At 43.8% G+C, this 20429-nt stretch overlaps 1 protein-coding gene across 2 annotated transcripts in view; it reads right to left on the bottom strand.

The window, feature by feature from the left end:
• Nucleotides 1–20429, bottom strand: part of PPM1F (protein phosphatase, Mg2+/Mn2+ dependent 1F) — a 134954-nt gene that overhangs the window by 95102 nt on the left and 19423 nt on the right. For both annotated transcript variants that reach the window (XM_077461639.1, XM_077461638.1), the window contains exon 3: nucleotides 4612–4811. In XM_077461639.1, coding sequence (XP_077317765.1) covers nucleotides 4612–4811 — 200 coding nt within the window. The remainder of the gene's footprint in view (nucleotides 1–4611; nucleotides 4812–20429) is intronic.

Here is a 20429-nt window from a genome sequence, read left to right as displayed (position 1 = left end):
GGATCATAGTTCGTACTGGATAACACTAGCTGTCCCTATAGTTAAACCATCTAGGACATGGAGACTAAATGGTTTTTGGCTCTCATTATGGTCACAGATGATGAATGGAAAAAATACTTCCAGGAAAACGCTCTCTATCTCATTTGCGAATATATGGGACTCAAACTCCACGTGAGGGCCACTCTGATATCTCAAATTAATGGACTTAAAACAACCACAGCTGAAAAGGCAGATAAGGTACTAGAGGAGCTCTCCCTTGCAGAACGTCAGTATGAGACTGACCTAACTCATGATAAAGCCTCCCGCCTTAAACTGCAATCTAGAGTAGTTAACCACTTTGCGCCGGTAGGACGTCCAGGGACAGGCTCGGCTTTTGGTGGTTATATCTGAATGATGCCTGAGGCCACAGACATCATTCAGATATCGGCATTTTCAGCCGGCGATTCCCTGAACCATAAGAATGATCATAGCGGCTGTTCCGCCGCTTGATCGTTCTTACGGTAGGTGGGAGGGGACGCCCCCCCCCCTCCCTCCGGTGCTTCTACCGACTCACCGCTTCCGTCTGTGAGTTGGTCACAGGATGCGCCGGCCCCCGGAGGATGCCATAGAGATTTCCGGTGGACCAGATGGTCCCCGGAGTCTCTATGATCGTTCGGAGGCCGGACGCGATGTTATGACGTCACGCCCGGCCTCTGCATTCAAAATAACGGCGCCGATTTGGCTGGGAAGCCAGGATGGTATTTTTTTATTTTAGGCTTCCCAGCCTAGAGGTGAGATATGGGGTCTTGACCCCATATCTCACTGTAAATAGGTCCGATCGTGCCATATTCCTATTACAAGGGATGTTTACATTCCTTGTAATAGGAATAAAAAATAAATAAAAAAATTGATTACTTTTAAAGTGTCAAAAAAAAAGTAAAAAGTAAAATAAATAAAAATATTAAAGCGCCCGTCCCCGTGAGCTCGTACGCAGAAGCGAACGCATACGTAAGTCCCGCCCACATATGAAAACTGTGTGCAAACCACACATGTGAGGTATCGCCGTGAACGTTAGAGCGAGAACAATAATTCTAGCACTAGACGTCCTCTGTAACACAAAACATGTAACCAGTAAAAATTTTTAAAGCAACGCCTATGGGGATTTTTAAATACCAAAGTTTGGCGCCATTCTACGAGCGCGTGCAATTTTGAAGCGTGACATGCTGGGTATTTACTCGGCTTATCTTCATCTATCACATTATGCAAAAAAATTGGGCTAACTTTAGTGTTTTTTTTTTTTAAGCATGAAACTTTCTGAAAAAAACGTGTTCGAAAAATTGCTGCGCAAATACAGTGCGAGATAAAAAGTTGCAACAACCGCCATTGTATTCTCTAGGGTCTTTGCTAAAAGAAAACAAAACACTAATATATATATATATATATATATATATATATATATATATATATATATATATATATATATATATATATATATATATATATATATATATATATATATATATGTTTGGGGGTTCTATGTAATTTTCTAGCAAAAAAAATGATGAATTTTACATGTAGGACAGAAATGTCAGAATTGGCCTGGATGCGAAGTGGTTAACCAGCTGCGATATGAGATATCTAGAAGAAAGCTTTTCTTGTCTAGACAAACTCTGAACAAAGGAGAGAAAAAACAAGCAACCCAGCAATACAGGGCTTACGCGTAGGTGATCTAGAAAAAAAATAAAAAATAAGCATGTACGCGGATGACAAACTATATCTAGCGGATTCAGGCCCCTCTGTCTGAAGCCCTAAGAACAACTGAACATTTTGGCACAAATTATCCCACGTGATCTTGCTCCCCACACTGAACTACAGACCCAATTACCCCTACAGCGAGTTAATAGGTATCAGATACCTGGGAGTGAGCGTGACTAGGTCACCAATCTATTATGTCTCTCTAAATGTGGAACCACTGTTCGCCCTGATTAAAGCTAAAACGATTAAAGCTAAAACACAAGTATGGGCACACCTCCCTCTCGGGGTACTAGCTCGCATTGACCTCAATAAAATGACACTTTATAACTAAAATTCTATATATATATATATATATATATATATATATATATATATATATATATATATATATATATATATATATATATATATATATATATATATATATATATATATATATATATATATATATATAGTGGCACACCCCTGTATATCTACTGCTGCAATATTTCAAAACCATAGATGTAGTTCTCAATCCCTTTGGGGGAAAAATAGACACTAATTAGCATGGCAACTATTTACAAACGCCACTAATGTGGCGGAACGGCCTTACCAGACTTCAATCTATACTACTTAGAATCCCAACTATCCCAATTTTTCCATATAGATCAGACTGACAGGAAGACATTCACTTTACTGCTATGCCCTGCCTGGGCCCAACTGACAACAGACCCCATTTGCGCCATAGCAGCAGGCATTGAAAATACTACAAAAAGAGATCATAACTCCCACCTAAACCACTATAGAAAAAGATATAGAGACCAGCCTCTGTCAAACTAGACATACCCATACGACTACTCTCCCATATGGCATAATAGAGCACTCCAAGAACTGTTGATTGTGCCAGATTCGGAGGCTTCGTGTAGAAGCGGAATTTCCTCTCATACTTAGTCACTGCTGACACATTGAAAACTTTCAATGCATTAAAACTAGGAATTCACTTTCCCGATTCACATGTTTTTCTGATTTCTACAAGTCCGACATGCTACTCACTCCCAATTCCCAGAATCAATACCTAATCCCACCCACAATCCTATAATGGATGTAGTCAAAAATTAAGTCCCCCAGAAATTAATATCAATATTCTATAACATGATACATACTCAGTCCACAAAAATAGCCTAGAACAGGGATATGCAATTATCGGACCTCCAGCTGTTGCAGCACTACAAGTCCCATGAGGCATAGCAAGACTGACAGCCACAAGCATGACACCCAGAGGCATGATGGGACTTGTAGTTTTGCAACAGCTGGAGGTCCGCTAAATGCTTATCCCTGGCCTAGAATATAAAAACACGATGCGCAGAAGACCTAGGGACGCTAGAGGACGAAGACTGGAATGAGGCACTGGACACATGCAAAGCTGTCTCGCCCAAACTATCTGACAGATTAACCCAATATACATTCTACACCTTACATACCTCACACCTGCAAGAATGGCTAAATTTAATCAGGGACAACCTTCCACGTGTCTATTATGTAATCGAGAAACAGGAACATGCCACCACCTCCTGTGGTCCTGCCCATACATGCAGGGATTCCGGAAACAGGTGATAGATTTCCTTCATGACAACATGGGGTCCCCGCTGAATAAGACCCCAAACCGTGCCTACTGGGTATTTTTCCAGACACTGAAAAATACACCAACATTTTTATGCATGAGACCCTATTTTCTGCCTGGAAAACAAATCGCTAAACTTTGAATGAGACAGGCTACCCCCAGACTATCTGATTGGAAGACTCGATGTAAACATCACATTGCCCTACAAAAATGAATCTACATTAATAGAGGGTGCCCTGCAAAATATAACAAAGTTTGGGACCTCTGGCTTAATGCATCTGACACGTGTATAGCACTGTAGAACATGTCTCCCTCTGTCATGTGCTCTTCAGCTGGGCCAGAGTCATATGCCAGGCTCTTCATGCATTAATAAATCGAAAAAATTATGTTGAAGCTCAAAAAAAAAAAAAAGTGTTACTACATAGCAACCGTCTCTCTAATTGACCAGGAACTTTATGGGTTACCTATGTGTTATATGTGGAAAGATTGTACTGAAGAAAAATGTTTGTGCATTGAAAAATTGTACACTTTTGTGGAAATAAAAAATGTTTAATTAAAAACAATAAAAAAAACCTACACCATAAAAAAAAAAAAAAAAAAAAAAAAAAAGAGAAGAGCATGGTACTCTAAAGATTTTTATTTTTTTAATTATATAACTAATTATCTCAAACACCTGTATTTTGGATGTAACATATTCCAGCTTGTGCCTTGATCACCCCTTTCCCAGTGACAGTGAGCAGGGGATCCTCTCCTCTGCAGCCACCATCACATTATAAAATTGTCGTTGCATCATTCATTCACAGTGATCTGTGAATAAATTATAAGTCCCATCTGCCATTGTGGCAGATGGCCTTTAGCTTCTCAATGGACTGCGAGGGCACTGATGAGGGCCCTTAGTCCACTGACACTTCCTCAAGCTTTCAAATAGAAAGTCTGTACAGGAGGTATGGGCAAGAAAGCTGGAGGAAATGTCTTCAGGAGCCTGACATTACACCCTCCATTCACTGATCACAGGTACAATGCTTTGTAGGCTCCAGTAGGGGAGAAAAAATAAAATAATGAATGCACTTTTTTTCTGCATATGGGCATTTTTTTATTTTTCCCAAAAAGTGAACTTAGCCTTCAATAAACTTAGATTTTTTATAGTTTTCTGCAACCTTGGAGCCTTTCTTGGTTGATGTTAAAACGAGATCATCATGAACAAGCAAGATACAAGCAGAGGTGAGGAGCTTAATTACGTCAAACTAACCTCAAAGAAATCAGCCATTAATATTTACCATAATTCCAAAAAGCTGATTAAAATCCAACAGCATCATATGCCGGTCCTCCATTTTCCTCCGTGTATTCCGGATTGCATGGACAGACACGTGTAACGTGCGTTCAGAAGTAGGTGGAGAAGGCAGCTGCTTTTGCCACTGACTGCTGATACCTTGGACACAGGTAAGGCAATGCTGGAATAAGGCATCTGAGTTTAGCACTACAAATAAACAAAATGTTTACATTTAGTGAGGAACCAATAAAATTTTTTTTTTTTTTTTTTAACTGAAATTGCACACATAGAATTATTATAAGTACCAGCTACTTGCCCTAAATCTGTAAAAGGAATCAAGTCAGAAATCTTGTTTGGTAGTATAGACTCTACTTATGACATACTGGCTTGGTTACACAACAGATTACGGATTTCAAATGGATGTAAGAAGAGTAGCAAATGTCTTCAGCAGACTACTTTTGAATTACTTTATACTTCCTATAGAAAATAGTGGGAAGCGCTCTTTTTAGGTACATATGACCCTATCTCCCTAAAGTTTGAACTGTAGAGGTCATAGACATTTTTTTCCTACCTTTTTTTTTTTTTTTTAAATGGACAGGTTTTCTGTATAGGATATATTTAAGATTACGTAGTCACACATCTTCTGAAACTACCTTGCTACCTGCAAGCAATAGTGCATTAAATCGAAAAGCAGTTTATCCTGTTTATATGTGGTGGATGCATTCATTTTCTTTTTCCATGTTTTAATTTCATCTAGTGGCCCTGCCAGTAACACACTTTCTATGCTGGGGTGATTTCTCACTCATTGCACTCTATGAAGGAGCAGCGCTGTCACCCCGAGACATGACTACAGAACACTTCCCCTTTTCTCTTCTCTAACAGGAGAGAAGGGATCCCTAGTCCTCAGTGATCGCCAAGAATGATATAAATAAGAAGTGCAGCACTGGCAGAGAGTACAGGAAGTTATCAGCTTACAGGATTCCTGGAAGGAGCACCAGGTATTTATTTGCACTTAACACTTTCACTGATGTATATCCAAGCTCTTCAGTTTTTTCCATTCAGGCTTGCTGGTTTGAAGGAAAAAAATAAATAAACACATATAGTGTATATTAGGCTTTACCTTATGTTAGCACAAGCAGTGTTCAAATCAAATTTACAACGGATAAGAAATCTGCCAGCACAGTATAGACAGGGTTAATTATGGCAAAAAACAGCTTCACAGGCCCCTCAAACAGGGAACCAAGTAGGATTTTTTTTAGTGCAGGAGCTATCAGAAAATAACTTATAAAATTGTAAGTTGGAATTTTTAGAGCCCACCTTTTGCAAAAACATAAAATGCACCCACATTTGCAGAAAAAATAAATAAAAACATGCATTTCTTTGCAAATGAGCCTGCAAATCATTGCAACTGGGAGACCGTAACAGAGGGGCAGGTTCCTGCTCTGCAATGTCAGTTGCTTGCTACATCTGAATCTGTCAGTCATGTACATAGTGTACAGTACATATACACACACACACACACACACACACACACACATATACATATATCACACACACAGAGTTGTGCTCATAAGTTTACATACCCTGGCAAAATGTATTCTTTCATGGCAATTTTTCAGAGAATATGAATAACAAAAAAAATTTCACTCATGTTAAGTGTTTGGTTGAAGCCATTTATTATCAACTCTGTTTACTATTTTTAAATCAAAATAAACTATCCAAATGACCCTGATCAAAAGTTTACATACCCTGGTGATTTTGGCCTGATAACCAAACAACTTGTGTGCATGTTATTAAAAGGTAACCATCCTCACCGGTGATTGGTTTGCTTGTAAACAGTGTGTGTATAAAAAAGGTAAATACGTTTCTGGACAGACCCTTGCATCTTTCATCCAGTGCTGCACTAATATTTCTGGCTTCTGAGTCATGGGGAAAGCAAAAGAATTGTCAAAGAATCTGCAGAAGGTAGTTGAACTGTGTAAAACAGGAAAGGGATATAAAAAGATATCCAAGGAATTGGGAATGCCAATCAGCAGTGTTCAAACTCTAAGCAAGAAGTGGAAAATGAGGGGGTTCTGTTAAAACCAAACCACGGTCGGGTAGACCAACTAGAATTTCAGTCAACTGCTAGGAAAATTGTTCAGGATGCAAAGAGAAACCCACAAAAAAACTTCAGGTGAAATACAGGAATCTCTGAAAACATGTTGCGTGGCTATTTCAAAATGCACAATAAGGAGGCACTTTAAGAAAGATGGACTGCATGGTCGAGAAGAAATCCATTACTATGCAAATGCCACAAAGTAACCCGCTCACAATACGTCAAACAGCACAGAGACAAGCCAAAAACCTTCTGGCACAAAGTCATTTGGAGTGATAAGACCAAAATTTAGCTTTTTGGCCACAACCATAAACGCTACATTTGGAGAGGAGTCAACAAGGCCTATGATGTAAGGTACACCTTTCCTACTGTGAAACACGGGAGGTGGATCGCTGATGTTTTGGGGATGTGTGAGCTACAAAAGCACAGGAAGTTTGGTAAAAATTCATAAGATGAATGCAGTATGTCATCAAAAAATACTGGAGGAACATTTGCATTCATCAGCCAGGAAGCAGTACACGGGACATACTTGGCATTGTGTTTTGGATCATTGTCATGTCCAAGTCAACCTGTCATTGGCTACAGCAGAAGTGAAGGTTCTGGAGTGGCCATCTCAGTCTCTGTGCCTTCAATGTCATTGATCCACTCTGGGGCGATCTCAAACGTGCAGTTCATGCAAGACAGCCCAAGAATTTACAGGAACTGGAGGCTTTTTGCCCAGAGGAATGGGCACCTTTACCACCCGAGAAGATAAAGAGCGTCATCCACAGATACCACAAAAGACTTCAAGCTGTCAATGATGTTAAAAGGGGGCAATATGCGGTATTAAGAACTGGGGTATGTAAACTTTCGGTCAGGGTCATTTGGGTAGTTTATGTTGTCATTATTATTTAAAAAGGGTAAACACAGTTGACTGATGATAAATGGCTTAAGCCAAACACTAAACCATGAATGAAAGAAAAGTTGTTGTGTTGTTCATATTCTCTGAACAATGGAGACAATTATAAAATTCTGCCAGGGTACTTAAACTTCTGCATAATATATATATATATATATATATATATATATATATATATATATATATATATATATATATATATATAAATATAAATATAAATATATAAAGGGACTGAAGGGAGGGAGACAAAAAAGTAGGGCAAAAGAGAGGCCAGAGAACTTATACTGCAGCCTGCAGTACACTGCCTCCAAAGGCAATATCCTCATGACCTTTAAACATCGATTTGATAAAATCTGGTAAATGTATGAACTGCAGACCAAGTTGCGGCCTTACAGATCTGAGCCATAGAGGCCTGATGATGCACCGCCCAAGAGGCACTGATCACCCTGGTTGAGTGCGCTTTAACATGAAAAGGAGGAACTTTCTTCTTTAACCACTTACAGACCGGACCATTTTGCTGGTCAAAGACCGGACCACTTTTTGCGATTCGGCACTGCGTCGATTTAACTGACAATTAAGCAGTCGTGCAACGTGGCTCCCAAACAAAATTGACGTCCTTTTTTTCCCACAAATAGAGCTTTCTTTTGGTGGTATTTGATCACCCCTGCGGTTTTTATTTTTTGCGCTATAAACAAAAATGGAGCGACAATTTTGAAAAAAAACGCATTATTTTTTACTTTTTGTTATAATAAATATCCCCCAAAAATATATAAAAAAAATAATTTTTCCCTCAGTTTAGGCCGATACGTATTCTTCTACATATCTTTGGTAAAAAAAAATCGCAATAAGCGATTATTGATTGGTTTGCGCAAAAGTTATAGCGTTTACAAAATAGGGATAGTTTTATAGCATTTTTATTAATACATTTTTTATTATTTTATTTTACTAGTAATGGCGGCGATCAGCGATTTTTATTGTGACTGCGACATTGTGGGGGACCCATCGGGCATTTTTGACACATTTTTGGGACCATTGTCATTTATACAGTAATCACTGCTATATAAATGCAGTGATTGCTGTTTAAATGACACTGGCAGTGAAGGGGTTAAGTGTTCCTAGGGGTGTGTTACTAACTGTGGGGGGGTTGGGCTTTCATTTAGTGAACACTGATCTCTGCTCCAATCACATGGAGCAGAGATTAGCGTCACTAGTTGCTAGGCAGTATGGAGAAATGCTGTTTACACAGCATTTCCTCCATTCAGCCGTCCCGTGAGACGATCGCGGGGATGCCCACGGCGATCGAGTCCGCGGGTCCCGTGACCGGACTCACGGGGGTCCCGACCAGCACGGGAGCGCGCCGCCGCCGGCGCGCTCCCGATGGCAGGGTGGCATTGAAGATTGGACGTACCTGTACGCCAATATGCCTGCCCGTGCCATTCTGTCGACGTACATCGTCGTGCGCTGGTCGGGAACCGGTTAAGCCATAAGCTTGAACAATCACTTGACAAATCAATTTGGAAATAGTAGATTTTGATGCTGCCTGCCCCCTTTTTGGACCTTCTGACAGAACAAAACATAACCTCTGTTTTGCGAAACAGAGCGTCGCCTTTAAATAGACTGATCGCTCTTACTACATCAAGGGAATGTAGTGCCTTCTCTTCAATAGATTGAGGCTCTGGGAAAAAAGGAAGAATAATATCCTGGTTTAAATGAAGACCTGTCACTACTTTTGGTAGGAATTCAGAATGGGGACGCAAAACCACCTTATCCTTATGCATGATCAAATATGGCTCTTTACAAGATAGAGCCACTAGTTTCGATACTCTAGCAGAAGAAATGGCAACCAAAAAGATTATCTCTTTCTTGTCCAAAGAACCAAGGGAATTTCCCACAAAGGCTCTAAAGGCTGACTCTGCAAAGCCGATAAGACCAAATTTAGATCCCAAGGATTTAGAGGTGCCTTGATAGGAGGATTGATATGCGTTACCCCCCTGTATAAAGCTATGCACCAGAAAGTGGGAAGCAAGAGGCCGTTGGAAAAAAAAAAAAAAAAACACTGACAAGGCCGAGATCTGGCCCTTGATAGTACTCAAGGCCAGCTTAATTTCTGATCCCATTTGTAGGAAATCAAAGACCCTACCTATGACATACTTCCTGGGGTGCCAACCCCTGGATCTACACCAAGAAACATATGCCTTCCAGACTCTATAGTAAATGATTCTGGAAGCCGTCTTCCTGGCATTAATCAAAGTAGACACTACTGAAGGAGATAACCCACGATCCTTTAAAATGTGGGTTTCAATAAGCAAACTGTTAAATTTAGCATCTGTAAGGTAGGATGGAATACCGGACCTTGTGCGAGAAGGTCTGGCCATAATGGCAGAGTCCAAGGGACTCCTACCGCCATCTTTATGATCTCGGCAAACCAAGATCTTCTGGGCCACCAGACTCACCTCCTTTGCGTTCCTTCTTGATCCTGCGAAGAAGACGCGGAAGTAGCAGAACTGGAGGAAACGCATAGATCAGTGAAAACTGATCTCATGAGAAGACTAATGCATCTGTTCCGCATGCTAGCGGATGCCTCATTCTTGACACAAAGTTGTCGACTTTGTTGCTGAATATGGACGTGAACAGGTCCACGTACGGAATACCCCATTTCTGACATATCGCTAGGAAGATGTCGGGGTGAAGAGACCATTCCCCCGGAAATGATTGTTGGCGACTCAAGTAGTCTGCCTGCCAATTTTCTATTCCTGGAATGAAAATCGCCAATAGGCAAGGAATGTTGTGTTCTGCACAAGCTAGAACATGACTCACTTCTTTTTGAGCTGCATGACCTCTCGTGCCCCCCTGGTGATTGCTATAAGCCACAGCTGTGGCATTGTCTGATTGAATCCTGACAGAACAAACCCGTAGTCTGACCGCCCAAGATTCTAGGGCCAGATGTACAGCCCGAATCTCCAAAATGTTGATAGGCAAGATTCTGACTTGGACCATCTCCCCTGGACAGAATCTTCTTCCAGGACTGCCCCCCAGCCTAGAAGGCTGGCATCTGTTGTCACCACTTTCCAGGATACTGGCAGAAAAGATTTCCCCTTTTGGAGGTTGCTGGATATCAACCACCAATTTAGGCTCTGACGTACGCCGGGAGCCAAGTGTATTGGAAAATTCAAAGCTTGAATCTTTTTGTTCCAGACCGACAGGATGGTGTTTTGTAGCAGTCTTGAGTGAAACTGCACGCAAGGGATGGCCTCGAAGGAGGCCACCATTTTCCCTAACAATCTCATGCACAGCTGAATGGAAGGATTTTTCTTTGTTTTGATAAGTTGAATTAGTCCTATAATGGAACCGATTCCTGTCTGGGGTAAGAATACCTTCTTCTGTATGGTATCTATGACCAGCCCCAAGTACTGTAATCTCCTTGATGGTTTTGAGGGGGATTTTTTTAAGTTGAGTATCTAACCCAGAGAGTGCAGATAGTTTACAGCTGTGTTTAGACTCTGGTTTAGACCCGAGACTGAATGATCTATTAAAAGTAGATCGTCTAAATAGGCTGGGACCGTTATGCCTTGAGCCCTTAATCTGGCTAAAAGAGGTGCCAGAATTTTTGAGAACACCCGTGGAGCTGTGGCTAGACTGAATGGCAGGGCCACAAACTGAAAATTATGATTTTCTATTTTGAAGCGCAGAAATTTCTGGTGAGCGGGAAATATTGGCACGTGGAGATATGCATCTTTGATATCGATTGAAGCCAAAAACTCCCCTCCTTGCAGGATGGAAACAACCGATCGGATTGACTCCATGCAGATATTTAAGTGCCAATTCAGATCTTTGAGATCTAGAATGGGTCTTACCTCTCCGTTTGGTTTTGGAACCGGGAAAAGGTTTGAATAAAAACCTGTGCCTGTTCCTCTAAGGGAACTTCTGATATGACCAACTGGGATAATAGATGATCCAAAGCTAGAGAGACTTATTTTTCTCTGAATCCCTGGAAACATTTGATCTTAGAAAACGAGGAGACGGAAATTCTCTGAACTCTAGTTTGTAACCTAGAGAAACTGAAGAAGCCACCCAACTGTCTTGATATTGTTCCTGCCAGATCTTTGAAAATTGCAGGGGTCTTCCCCCCATCCGAGGGAGCGGGGGCACCCCTTCATAAGGTGGCTTTAGCATTCTGCTTTGTGGGCTTTCTGCCCCAAGATCTCTTTTGACCCTGGTGCTGCCCTTGGGGTCTTCCCCTTGAACCTGACGGTTAAGGCCGTCGAGACTGCCGAGAGGCTGATGCCCCTGACACAGGCGAGGAAGCGCGCTTAAAAAGGAGAAATGTTTGAACTTCTTCTTTACTGGTAAAAGAGAGCTTTTCCCATTAGAGATCCTTTGGATGTATTTATCGTCTCCAAATAGCCATTCACCATGAAAGGGGAAACTGGGCAAAAGTTTTTTACACAGTGCTTCGGCTGACCAATTTTTCAGCCACAGAACTGTGAGAATGCACTAGTCCAAGCATAAGCTTGAATGATAGAATCTTTCATAGCATCTACTGTGAAACATAGTGCAACTGATACACCAGCCCATTGCTGGGCCTGCTGATCAGGCAGAATCTTAAGTATCTCCACAAACTGTTCCTTAATGGACTGAGATACACCGACTGCCGCAAGAACCGGCTGCGCTACCGAACTTGCTAAAAACATATTGCTTTTGGAAACAAGTTCCAACTTTTTATCTGTTGGATCCTTTAACATTATCAACCGGACATGCGAGACTCTTGTTCACTGAGGCAATTGCAGCATCAATTGCTGGAACCTAACCCCCCCCCCCCCCCCCCCATTTCTTATAGAATTCCTCTTCCATAGGATAAAGTGCAGAGAATTTCTTGGGAGGATAATATTGTTTATCCGGATGTTCCCATTCGGGAAAAAACAATCTTTTTTAGCCATGAATGAATAGGAAAAGCATCCCCAGATGGGGGAGGTTTTAATGATCTCAAACCAGAGGTGGGTTCATCAAGAGCCTGTGCTGCAAGCAGCAAAAAGGTTGAAGGAACCAATTTAGTAAGAGTGCACAAGCAACCGGTCTTGTGATGCTACTCCCTCTATATTAGGATCCTCAGAAGAGGATATATTAGTATCTTCCAAATTTCATGGAAGATCTTCCTGATCCCCTGCCCCTTGCACCTCAATAAGAGGGTCCTGAGCACTGGATCGGGATCCGCTATGTTTAGACCCACTATGGTGCAATATCATAGCATCAATCTTCTTTTCCAAATTACAAATGGTAGAAGAGAAAACCTCCTGTTTGATATATACAGGGACTGAAGTATCTAATGCAACAACAGTCTCCCCTGACGGCTCAATCTGACCGGTCGCATCACTCTCAGAGGAGGATGACGACATTCTTTTGGACTTTGTTGTGAAACCACTGACCCTTTAGAACCCTTAGAGGAGTTCCTGGTCCCTCTTCCACTCATAGCTTGAAGCACAAAAGCAGAGGCACTACCAAAAAGAATGTACACTGCTAGGTTATAGTCCAGCGCTATAATTTGCTATTAATACCTAGCCTGGTAAAGTAATAATGTGTCAAAGGGAATGCCTGTGCAACCAAACCTGAAGTAAGCCACCTCATCTGATGCTGTTAGCCCCGCCCCACCACGATAACTACACCCCCCCCTCCCCATCTTTCAAAATAAAGGGTTTTCCCGTGCGAGCGGTGGACTTCAGGCGCCTTGCAAACAGCTAATTCTGAACCAAATGGTGTTTATCAGTGCCACCTCCACCTTGCACAGACTGACATTCCTGTATGCATCCGCCTGTCACTCAGATGATAGAAGATCGAGCGGCCGTACTTCATTTGGCCGCTCTGTCTTCTATCTGTGGGCGAGTGACAAGCCCTGCGGGAGATGGCAGCGCCGCCACTGTAACATGGCGACGGCGACTTGGTGGGGGGTGAGGAGATGGGCCTAGTCAGTATTCGCTCCAGAAGACGCAGAGACACCCCCCCCCCCCCCCCATTTTATTTCGCGAAAAATATGATGTAGAAAAAAAAAAAATTATATATATATATATATATATATATATATATATATATATATATATATATATATATATATATATATATATATATATATATATATATATATATATATATATATATATACACCCCTTTGACTCGCAGAGCATTTTTTTGTGTTTTTTATGCAGAAATGGTGGTAGCTTAAATTTTTCAGTGTGCATGTGACATAGCGACAAACTTTGGTACCCAAAAATGTACCATAGGCAGCACTTTAACCGCTTCCGAACCACCAACCATAGATATACTGTAGCAGGGCAGCCCGGCTGTGCAAAATAACGGACCTGTATATGATTTAGCGTCAGAGGTTTTGTGGGGGGGGGGGGGGGGGGAAGCACCTGCACAGCCGGAGCGCTGCAATTGGACGCAGTGGGAGTTAATCAGCAGGTCTGGAGGCCGCCGCGACCCTCCAATCGTTTAGCGGAGACACATATCAGTGGTGTACCAATGTAAACACGGCACACCGCTGATCTGTCAGTGAGGGAAAGCGAGATCTAGTGTTTGAGCCAAGCTGAAACACGGTCTCAGCTTTCCTGCAGTGCATCTGTCCCCCATTCAGTTAGAAAGCACCTCACAAGGACACACGTAACCCCCTTGATCACCCCTAGCATTAACCCCCTTCTCTGAAAGTGTCATTTATACAGGGATCAATGCTTTTTTTTTTTAGCACTGATCCCTGTATTAGTGTCACTGGTCTCCAAAAATTGTCACTTGGGGTCAGATTTGGAAGCCACAATGTCACAGTCTGGGTATAATCGCTGGTCGCCATTACTAATAAAAAAATAAAATAAATAAAAATGCCATAAATGTATCCCCTATTTTATAGACGCGATAACTTTTGCGCAAACCAATATACACATATTGCGATTTTTAATTATTTTTTTACCAACATGTAGAATACATATTGGCCTAAATTTATGAATAAATTCGTTTTTTCTATATTTTTTGGTGGGATATTATAGCAGAAAGTAAAAATGACCAGTTACACTTACCGGTAACGGCTTTTCTAGGAAATCTTCCAGGACGGCACACCTGAGAGATGACTGGTCCACCTGACAGGAAACACAATCAACAAGTTTAAAAGTTCCCACCCCTCCCTCAGACCCTCAGTTATGGTAAAGAAAAGCCCACACCGGTGTCAGAGGGAACATTCTGTGAGGAATAAATATACCACACCAATAAAACAAGGGTAGGGAAGTAGGCCTGCCGTCCTGGAAGATTTCCTAGAAAAGCCGTTACCGGTAAGTGTAACTGGTCATTTTCTCCAGTCATCTTCCAGGACGGCACACCTAAGACGATAAGCAAGAAGTTCAGGCCTACCCTTAGGGCCGCTTGTAGGACCTTCCTGCCAAATCCTGAGGGGACAACAGCTCCACTCTGTAGTGCCTCAGAAAAGTTCTATGGCTCGTCCATGTTGCTGCTCTGCAGATCTGGTCGATTGAGGCGCCTGCCCTTTCTGCCCAGGAGGTCGCCAGGGATCTGGTTGAATGCGCCTTAAGGTGGGCTGGCACTGGTCTACCTGCCTGCCTATAAGTAATAGATATGGTTTGTCTGACCCATCTAGCTATCGTTGCCTTAGAAGCTTGTAGACCCTTTCTCTTCCCCGAGGAAGTGATCAATAAGTGACTGGATCTCCTAAAGTCTCTCACTCTTTCCAAATAGACTAGGAGACAGCACATGACATCTAAGAAATGGAACCTTTCCTCTTCCTTATTCTTGGGATTCTGGCAAAAGGACGGGAGAATAATCTCCTGTGTTCTGTGAAATAGTGAAGCCACTTTTGGCAAATAAATAGGATCCTGAGTGAGGATTACCCTATCCTCTAGGATATGTAAAAACGGCTCTTTAATCGAAAGGGCCTGTATATCACCCACCCTTCTGGCCGTAGTGATAGCCAGAAGGAAGGCCAACTTAAATGATAAAAGTCTAACAGAGATTTGAGCCACCGGCTCAAAGGGCCCCTTTGTTAGGGCATCTAATACCAGGGACAGGTCCCATGGAGGGCAACTGACCGACCTGACTGGAACTACCCTTTCCCTGGCCAACAAAAATCTTTTTATCAGTGGTTCTTGTCCTAGCTTCCTGTCAAAAAACACGGACAGGGCTGCCACTTGGACTTTGAGGGTGCTGACTGCCTTGGTCCACCCCCTCTTGAAGAAAGTCTAGGATGGTAGGTATCATCTGGAGAGCCCCCTCCTTAGACTGCAGCCAATGGGAGAAAACTTTCCAGACCTTTGCATAAATTTTTCTGGTGACGCCTTTCCTACTGAGGAGAAGAGTGTCTATCACTCTCTCCGAACAGCCCCTGTCACGGAGTATTTCCCTCTCAATAGCCATGCTGTCAGAGAGAGACGTCCCGGGTCGGGGTGAAAGACTGGACCCTGACTGAGCAGGTCTCGTTGCACCATCAGATGCAGCGGGGGAGCTACCAAGAGACTCTGAATGGTGGGAAACCAAACCCTCTTGGGCCACCAGGGTGCTATCAGCACCAGGTCTGTCCTTGAGTAGGTTAACTTCTGTAGAACTCTGGGAAGGAGTACCAGTGGGGGGAAAGGCATAGGCCAGCCTGAAATCCCACACCTGTACAAGAGCGTCTATCCCTTCTGCTTCTTGATCCTTGTAAAGGGAGAAAAACCTGCAGACCTTCGCATTCCTCCGGGAAGCGAATAAATCTATTTCTGGCTTGCCAAAATGTCTGCAAACCAGGAAGATTTCCTTGCTCAATCCCCATTCCCCTTGAAGGATGGGCTGTCTGCTTAGGAAATCTGCCTGCAGATTGAGTGAGCCTTTTATATGAATCGCTGACAGTGAAAGGACCCTCCTTTCTGCTTCCCCAAGGATCTGCTGTGCCAACTCCCTCAGTTTGCCAGACCTTGTCCCCCCTTGGTGGTTTAGGTATGCAACCGTGACCCGGTTGTCTGAGAGGACCTGAACCTCTCTGTCCTGCAGCTGCTGTTGGAAATACTCTAGGGCTTTGCCTACTGCCAGGAGCTCCATGAAATTGGAAGATTCCCTGGCTTGGCTGCGGTTCCAGGACCCCTGGGTATATTGGTCTCCCAGATGAGCCCCCCAGCCCCAAGCGCTGGCGTCCGTGGTCAAGACCAATGGGTTTACCTGGGACCAGGGGCGACCCTTCAACAAATTGTGTGGGTTGAGCCACCACCGCAGAGAGAGACCTCCTCTGTGAGGGACACTCGCCTCTCCAATGTTTCTCTCTTTCCTCCTCATGAGGCAAGTAGGAAAGTCTGAAGTCGTCGAGAATGAAGTTGTGCCCAGGTTACTGTCGGTATGCAGGCCGTCATGAGGCCCACCAGTCTCATTATATATCTCAGAGAGGCTTCTCCTCTTTCGAGAAGGGTGACAACCGCATTCTGGACCTTCACTACCTTCTCTGTTGGTAAGAATACCTTCTGTACCTGTGAGTCTAACAGGTAGCCTAGGTATAGTTTGGACTGAGATGGTGTCAGTGAGGACTTCTCCCGACTGACCATCCAGCCCAAGGTCTCCAGAGTCTCTAACACGATGTCTCTGTCTATCACTGCTTGCCTCTGATCCACACTGTAGATCAGCAAGTCGTCCAGGTAGGGTCTTAACCTTATCCCCTGCAGGTGTAGGTATGCTACGACCTCGGCCATCACCTTTGTGAATACCCTTGGGCTTGCCGCCAGCCCAAAGGGAAGAGCTCTGAACTGCCAGTGTTGTACCTTCTGCTGTATGTGAACTGCGAAGCGTAGGTACTTCTGGTGTTCGGGAGCAATGGGTACGTGTAGATATGCGTCTTTAAGGTCCAGAGTGACCATAAAAACTCCTGCCTGAAGATGTTTTCTTACTGAGTAAATACTCTCCATCCTGAACCTCTTCTGAAGTAAGTAACGGTTGAGTCCTCTCAGATTTATTATTAACCGAAATTTGCCTGAGGGTTTTGGAACCACAAATACGTGAGTAAAAACCCTGGGCTAACTGACTGGCTGGTACTGGAGCAATAACCCCTTGCTCTGCCAGCTCCTTTAAATTTCTCAGTAACCCCGCTGCCTTGGCTGGGTCCCTGGGAGGAAAGGTAATCAGAAATTTCTGTGGGGGAAGACTTTGGAATTCCAGTCTGTACCCCTCTTCTAAGAGATTTAAAATATATGGACTCTGCGTAATCCTTTCCCAATGGGGAAGGAAGTTGCTGAGTCTTGCGCCCACCCTTACGGTGGCGTCATTTGCCCTCTTTCTGAGAGGCTCCGGAACTGGAGAAAAGAATTGCACTCTTATCTTTTCCTTTTCCAAGGTTCCACTTCTTCCTCTGTTCAACTTTCCCTCTATGATGAGTCTTTGAGTGGGGGCCTCGAAAAAATTTCTTACCCCTTTCCCTCTTGGGCCTCACCGGGAACTTCTTTCCCTTTTCAGTAGATCGGGACAGAACCTGATCTAGACCTGACCCAAACAGCAGGGAACCCTCAAAGGGAATGCCGCATAAGCGAGACTTGGAAGTGAAATCTCCATCCCAGGTCTTTACCCATAGGGCCCTCCTGGCGGAGTTTAAAAGTGCTGCTGCCTTAGCTGTGGTCCTAACAGTCTCCACCGCTGCATCTTCCCCATATGCTACCGCTCGACTGATTACCTCCAGCGAGTCTACAATTTCTTTAGTCTCCTTACCCTGGGAGACATGATCCATTAATTTGCCAAGCCAGGTGTCTGCATTTCTGGCTACACAGGCGGAAGCTAGAGCCGGCGCCATTGCCGCCGCATTCGCCTTCCAGGCCCTTTTGAGTAATGTCTCAGACTTTCTATCCATCTGATCCTGGATATTTCCAGAATCTTCGAAGGATAAATCAGACCTCTTAGACACCTGCGCTAGGGCTGCATCCAAACGAGGAGTTTTAAAAAATGTCTCCTCAACCTCATCCTTAAAGGGACACCTTCTCTTCCAAGCTTTCAGTCTGAGGAGCTTACGCTCAGGTTCCTTCCATTCTCTGAGGACTATCTCCTTCAGAGACTGGTGGATGGGAAAGGTTCTGGCCTGCAACCTTCCTAGGCCCCTATACACCCTGTCCTGTGCTGAAACCTGAGCAGAGGGGACCTGGATATCTTCTGAGGTGTAAATGGCCTTTAATAGGCCTTCCATGTCCTCACTCGAGAACAAAAGTCCCCCAGGTTTTGCCTCCCCCTGGCTATCCTGGTCTGAATCTTCCTCCCCAGAACTAAATTCTGGGACCTGACCTTCCTCCACCTCAGACAACAGGGAGACCTGGCCCTGGGAACTCTCCGTATAAGATGTGGAAAAATTCTCTTGTAAATGAGGAGTCTCTCTCCCAGAAGGACCCTCATCCTGACTCTTCACTAGAGTAGTTTGAAAAGATTGAAGGGTGGCTAACATTTCTCACTGTAAAGCCCTACATTCCTTCACGACCTGGGCGGTCTCCTTGCCTGCGAGCTTAAAGATACATCTATCGCAGAAAGGCTTGCTGTGGTCTTGTGCTAACTTAGAATTACAATAACCACAAACGCCTGGACTTTGAAGTAGCCTTTCCTTTAGACCTACAGGCTGACCCCTGGGCAGAGCCTTCAGTCCCTGGAAATAGTAAAAAAATAGGCAATTAGCTACTCATGTCCTAAAAGGGCCAAGGGGGGTCTGCCTCAGAGTATCCTGCCCCTAAAACACAGCTGGATCACTCACCCCCTGTGGCGACCTCAATGGCTGTCTGCTCAGACGGACCTTCCAGTTCCATGGCGATTTAGCTGCCCTGCAGGATCGCTGGATCAAGGTGTAGTCTTGAGCATTCCCCTGTTTGCCTTGGAGATGCTGCAATGCACAAGGCGCTTCACCAGAATGTAGCCTGGATGCTTTCCACTGCATCCTCTGCTGTTTAAATAAACCGCCGATCGGCGCCATCTTTGGGTTGTCCGTCACCCGGAAATTACGTACGGCCCTCTTACGGTCCTGCGCCGTGATGCTGGAATGCACGCCGATGCGTCCAGCCATCACAGTACCAACAAAGTCTCCATCCGGAAACACGATGCCCGGAAGTGACGCGTCCGAACTTCCGGACATGCGCCGTAGTGCTGGAACGCACGCCATCCGCGTTCAGCACTCCTGGAAGGATGCAGCTCACCTCACTCCACCAACGAACAAAGTTCAAGGTAGGCACCAGCATAAATGGGGAGCAGCACGTTTAGGACAACTCCCCTGTCCCACGTGGCTGAGAACAAGGCTCTCTAAAGAGACCTTGAGTGAGACTATCTCCCCCAGGTGTCTCTGGGGGTTACAAGGGAGTATCGTAGACCCTGTCTGCTGAGTCCCAGGGAAAGATAATCCTCTCTAGGGAAAAAACGAGGTCCCAGACCCCTCAACAAAAATAAAAAAGGAGAAACTTGGTTTCGCTGCCATCCTGTGGGAAACACAATCAAGAACTGAGGGTCTGAGGGAGGGGTGGGAACTTTTAAACTTGTTGTTGATTGTGTTTCCTGTCAGGTGGACCAGTCATCTCTCAGGTGTGCCGTCCTGGAAGATGACTGGAGAAAAGTTGGTTTTGTTTTTTTCAAAATAGTTTTTGTTTATAGCGCAAAAAAATCCAATTTACAGAGGTGATCAAATACCATCAAAAGAAAGCTCAGTGCTGCATCGCAAAAAATGGCCTGGTCAGGAGGTGGGTAAAACCTTCCGGGCTAAAGTGGTTAAAAGCCCCTAATGGTTATCATTTTAGAGTTCACTGTGAATAATGGCCCTAGAATTAGGAGTCTCCGCATACAGCAGGTATAGAAAGGAAAAATAAATAAA

Source organism: Lithobates pipiens, unplaced genomic scaffold (genome assembly GCF_037356315.1).
Source record: "Lithobates pipiens isolate NorthernLeopardFrog02 unplaced genomic scaffold, aLitPip1_a1.2 Scaffold_3, whole genome shotgun sequence".
Taxonomy (NCBI): Eukaryota; Metazoa; Chordata; class Amphibia; order Anura; family Ranidae; genus Lithobates; species Lithobates pipiens.
The sequence above is the reverse complement of the archived record's forward strand: the minus strand, read 5'-3'. Positions and strand labels throughout refer to the sequence as shown.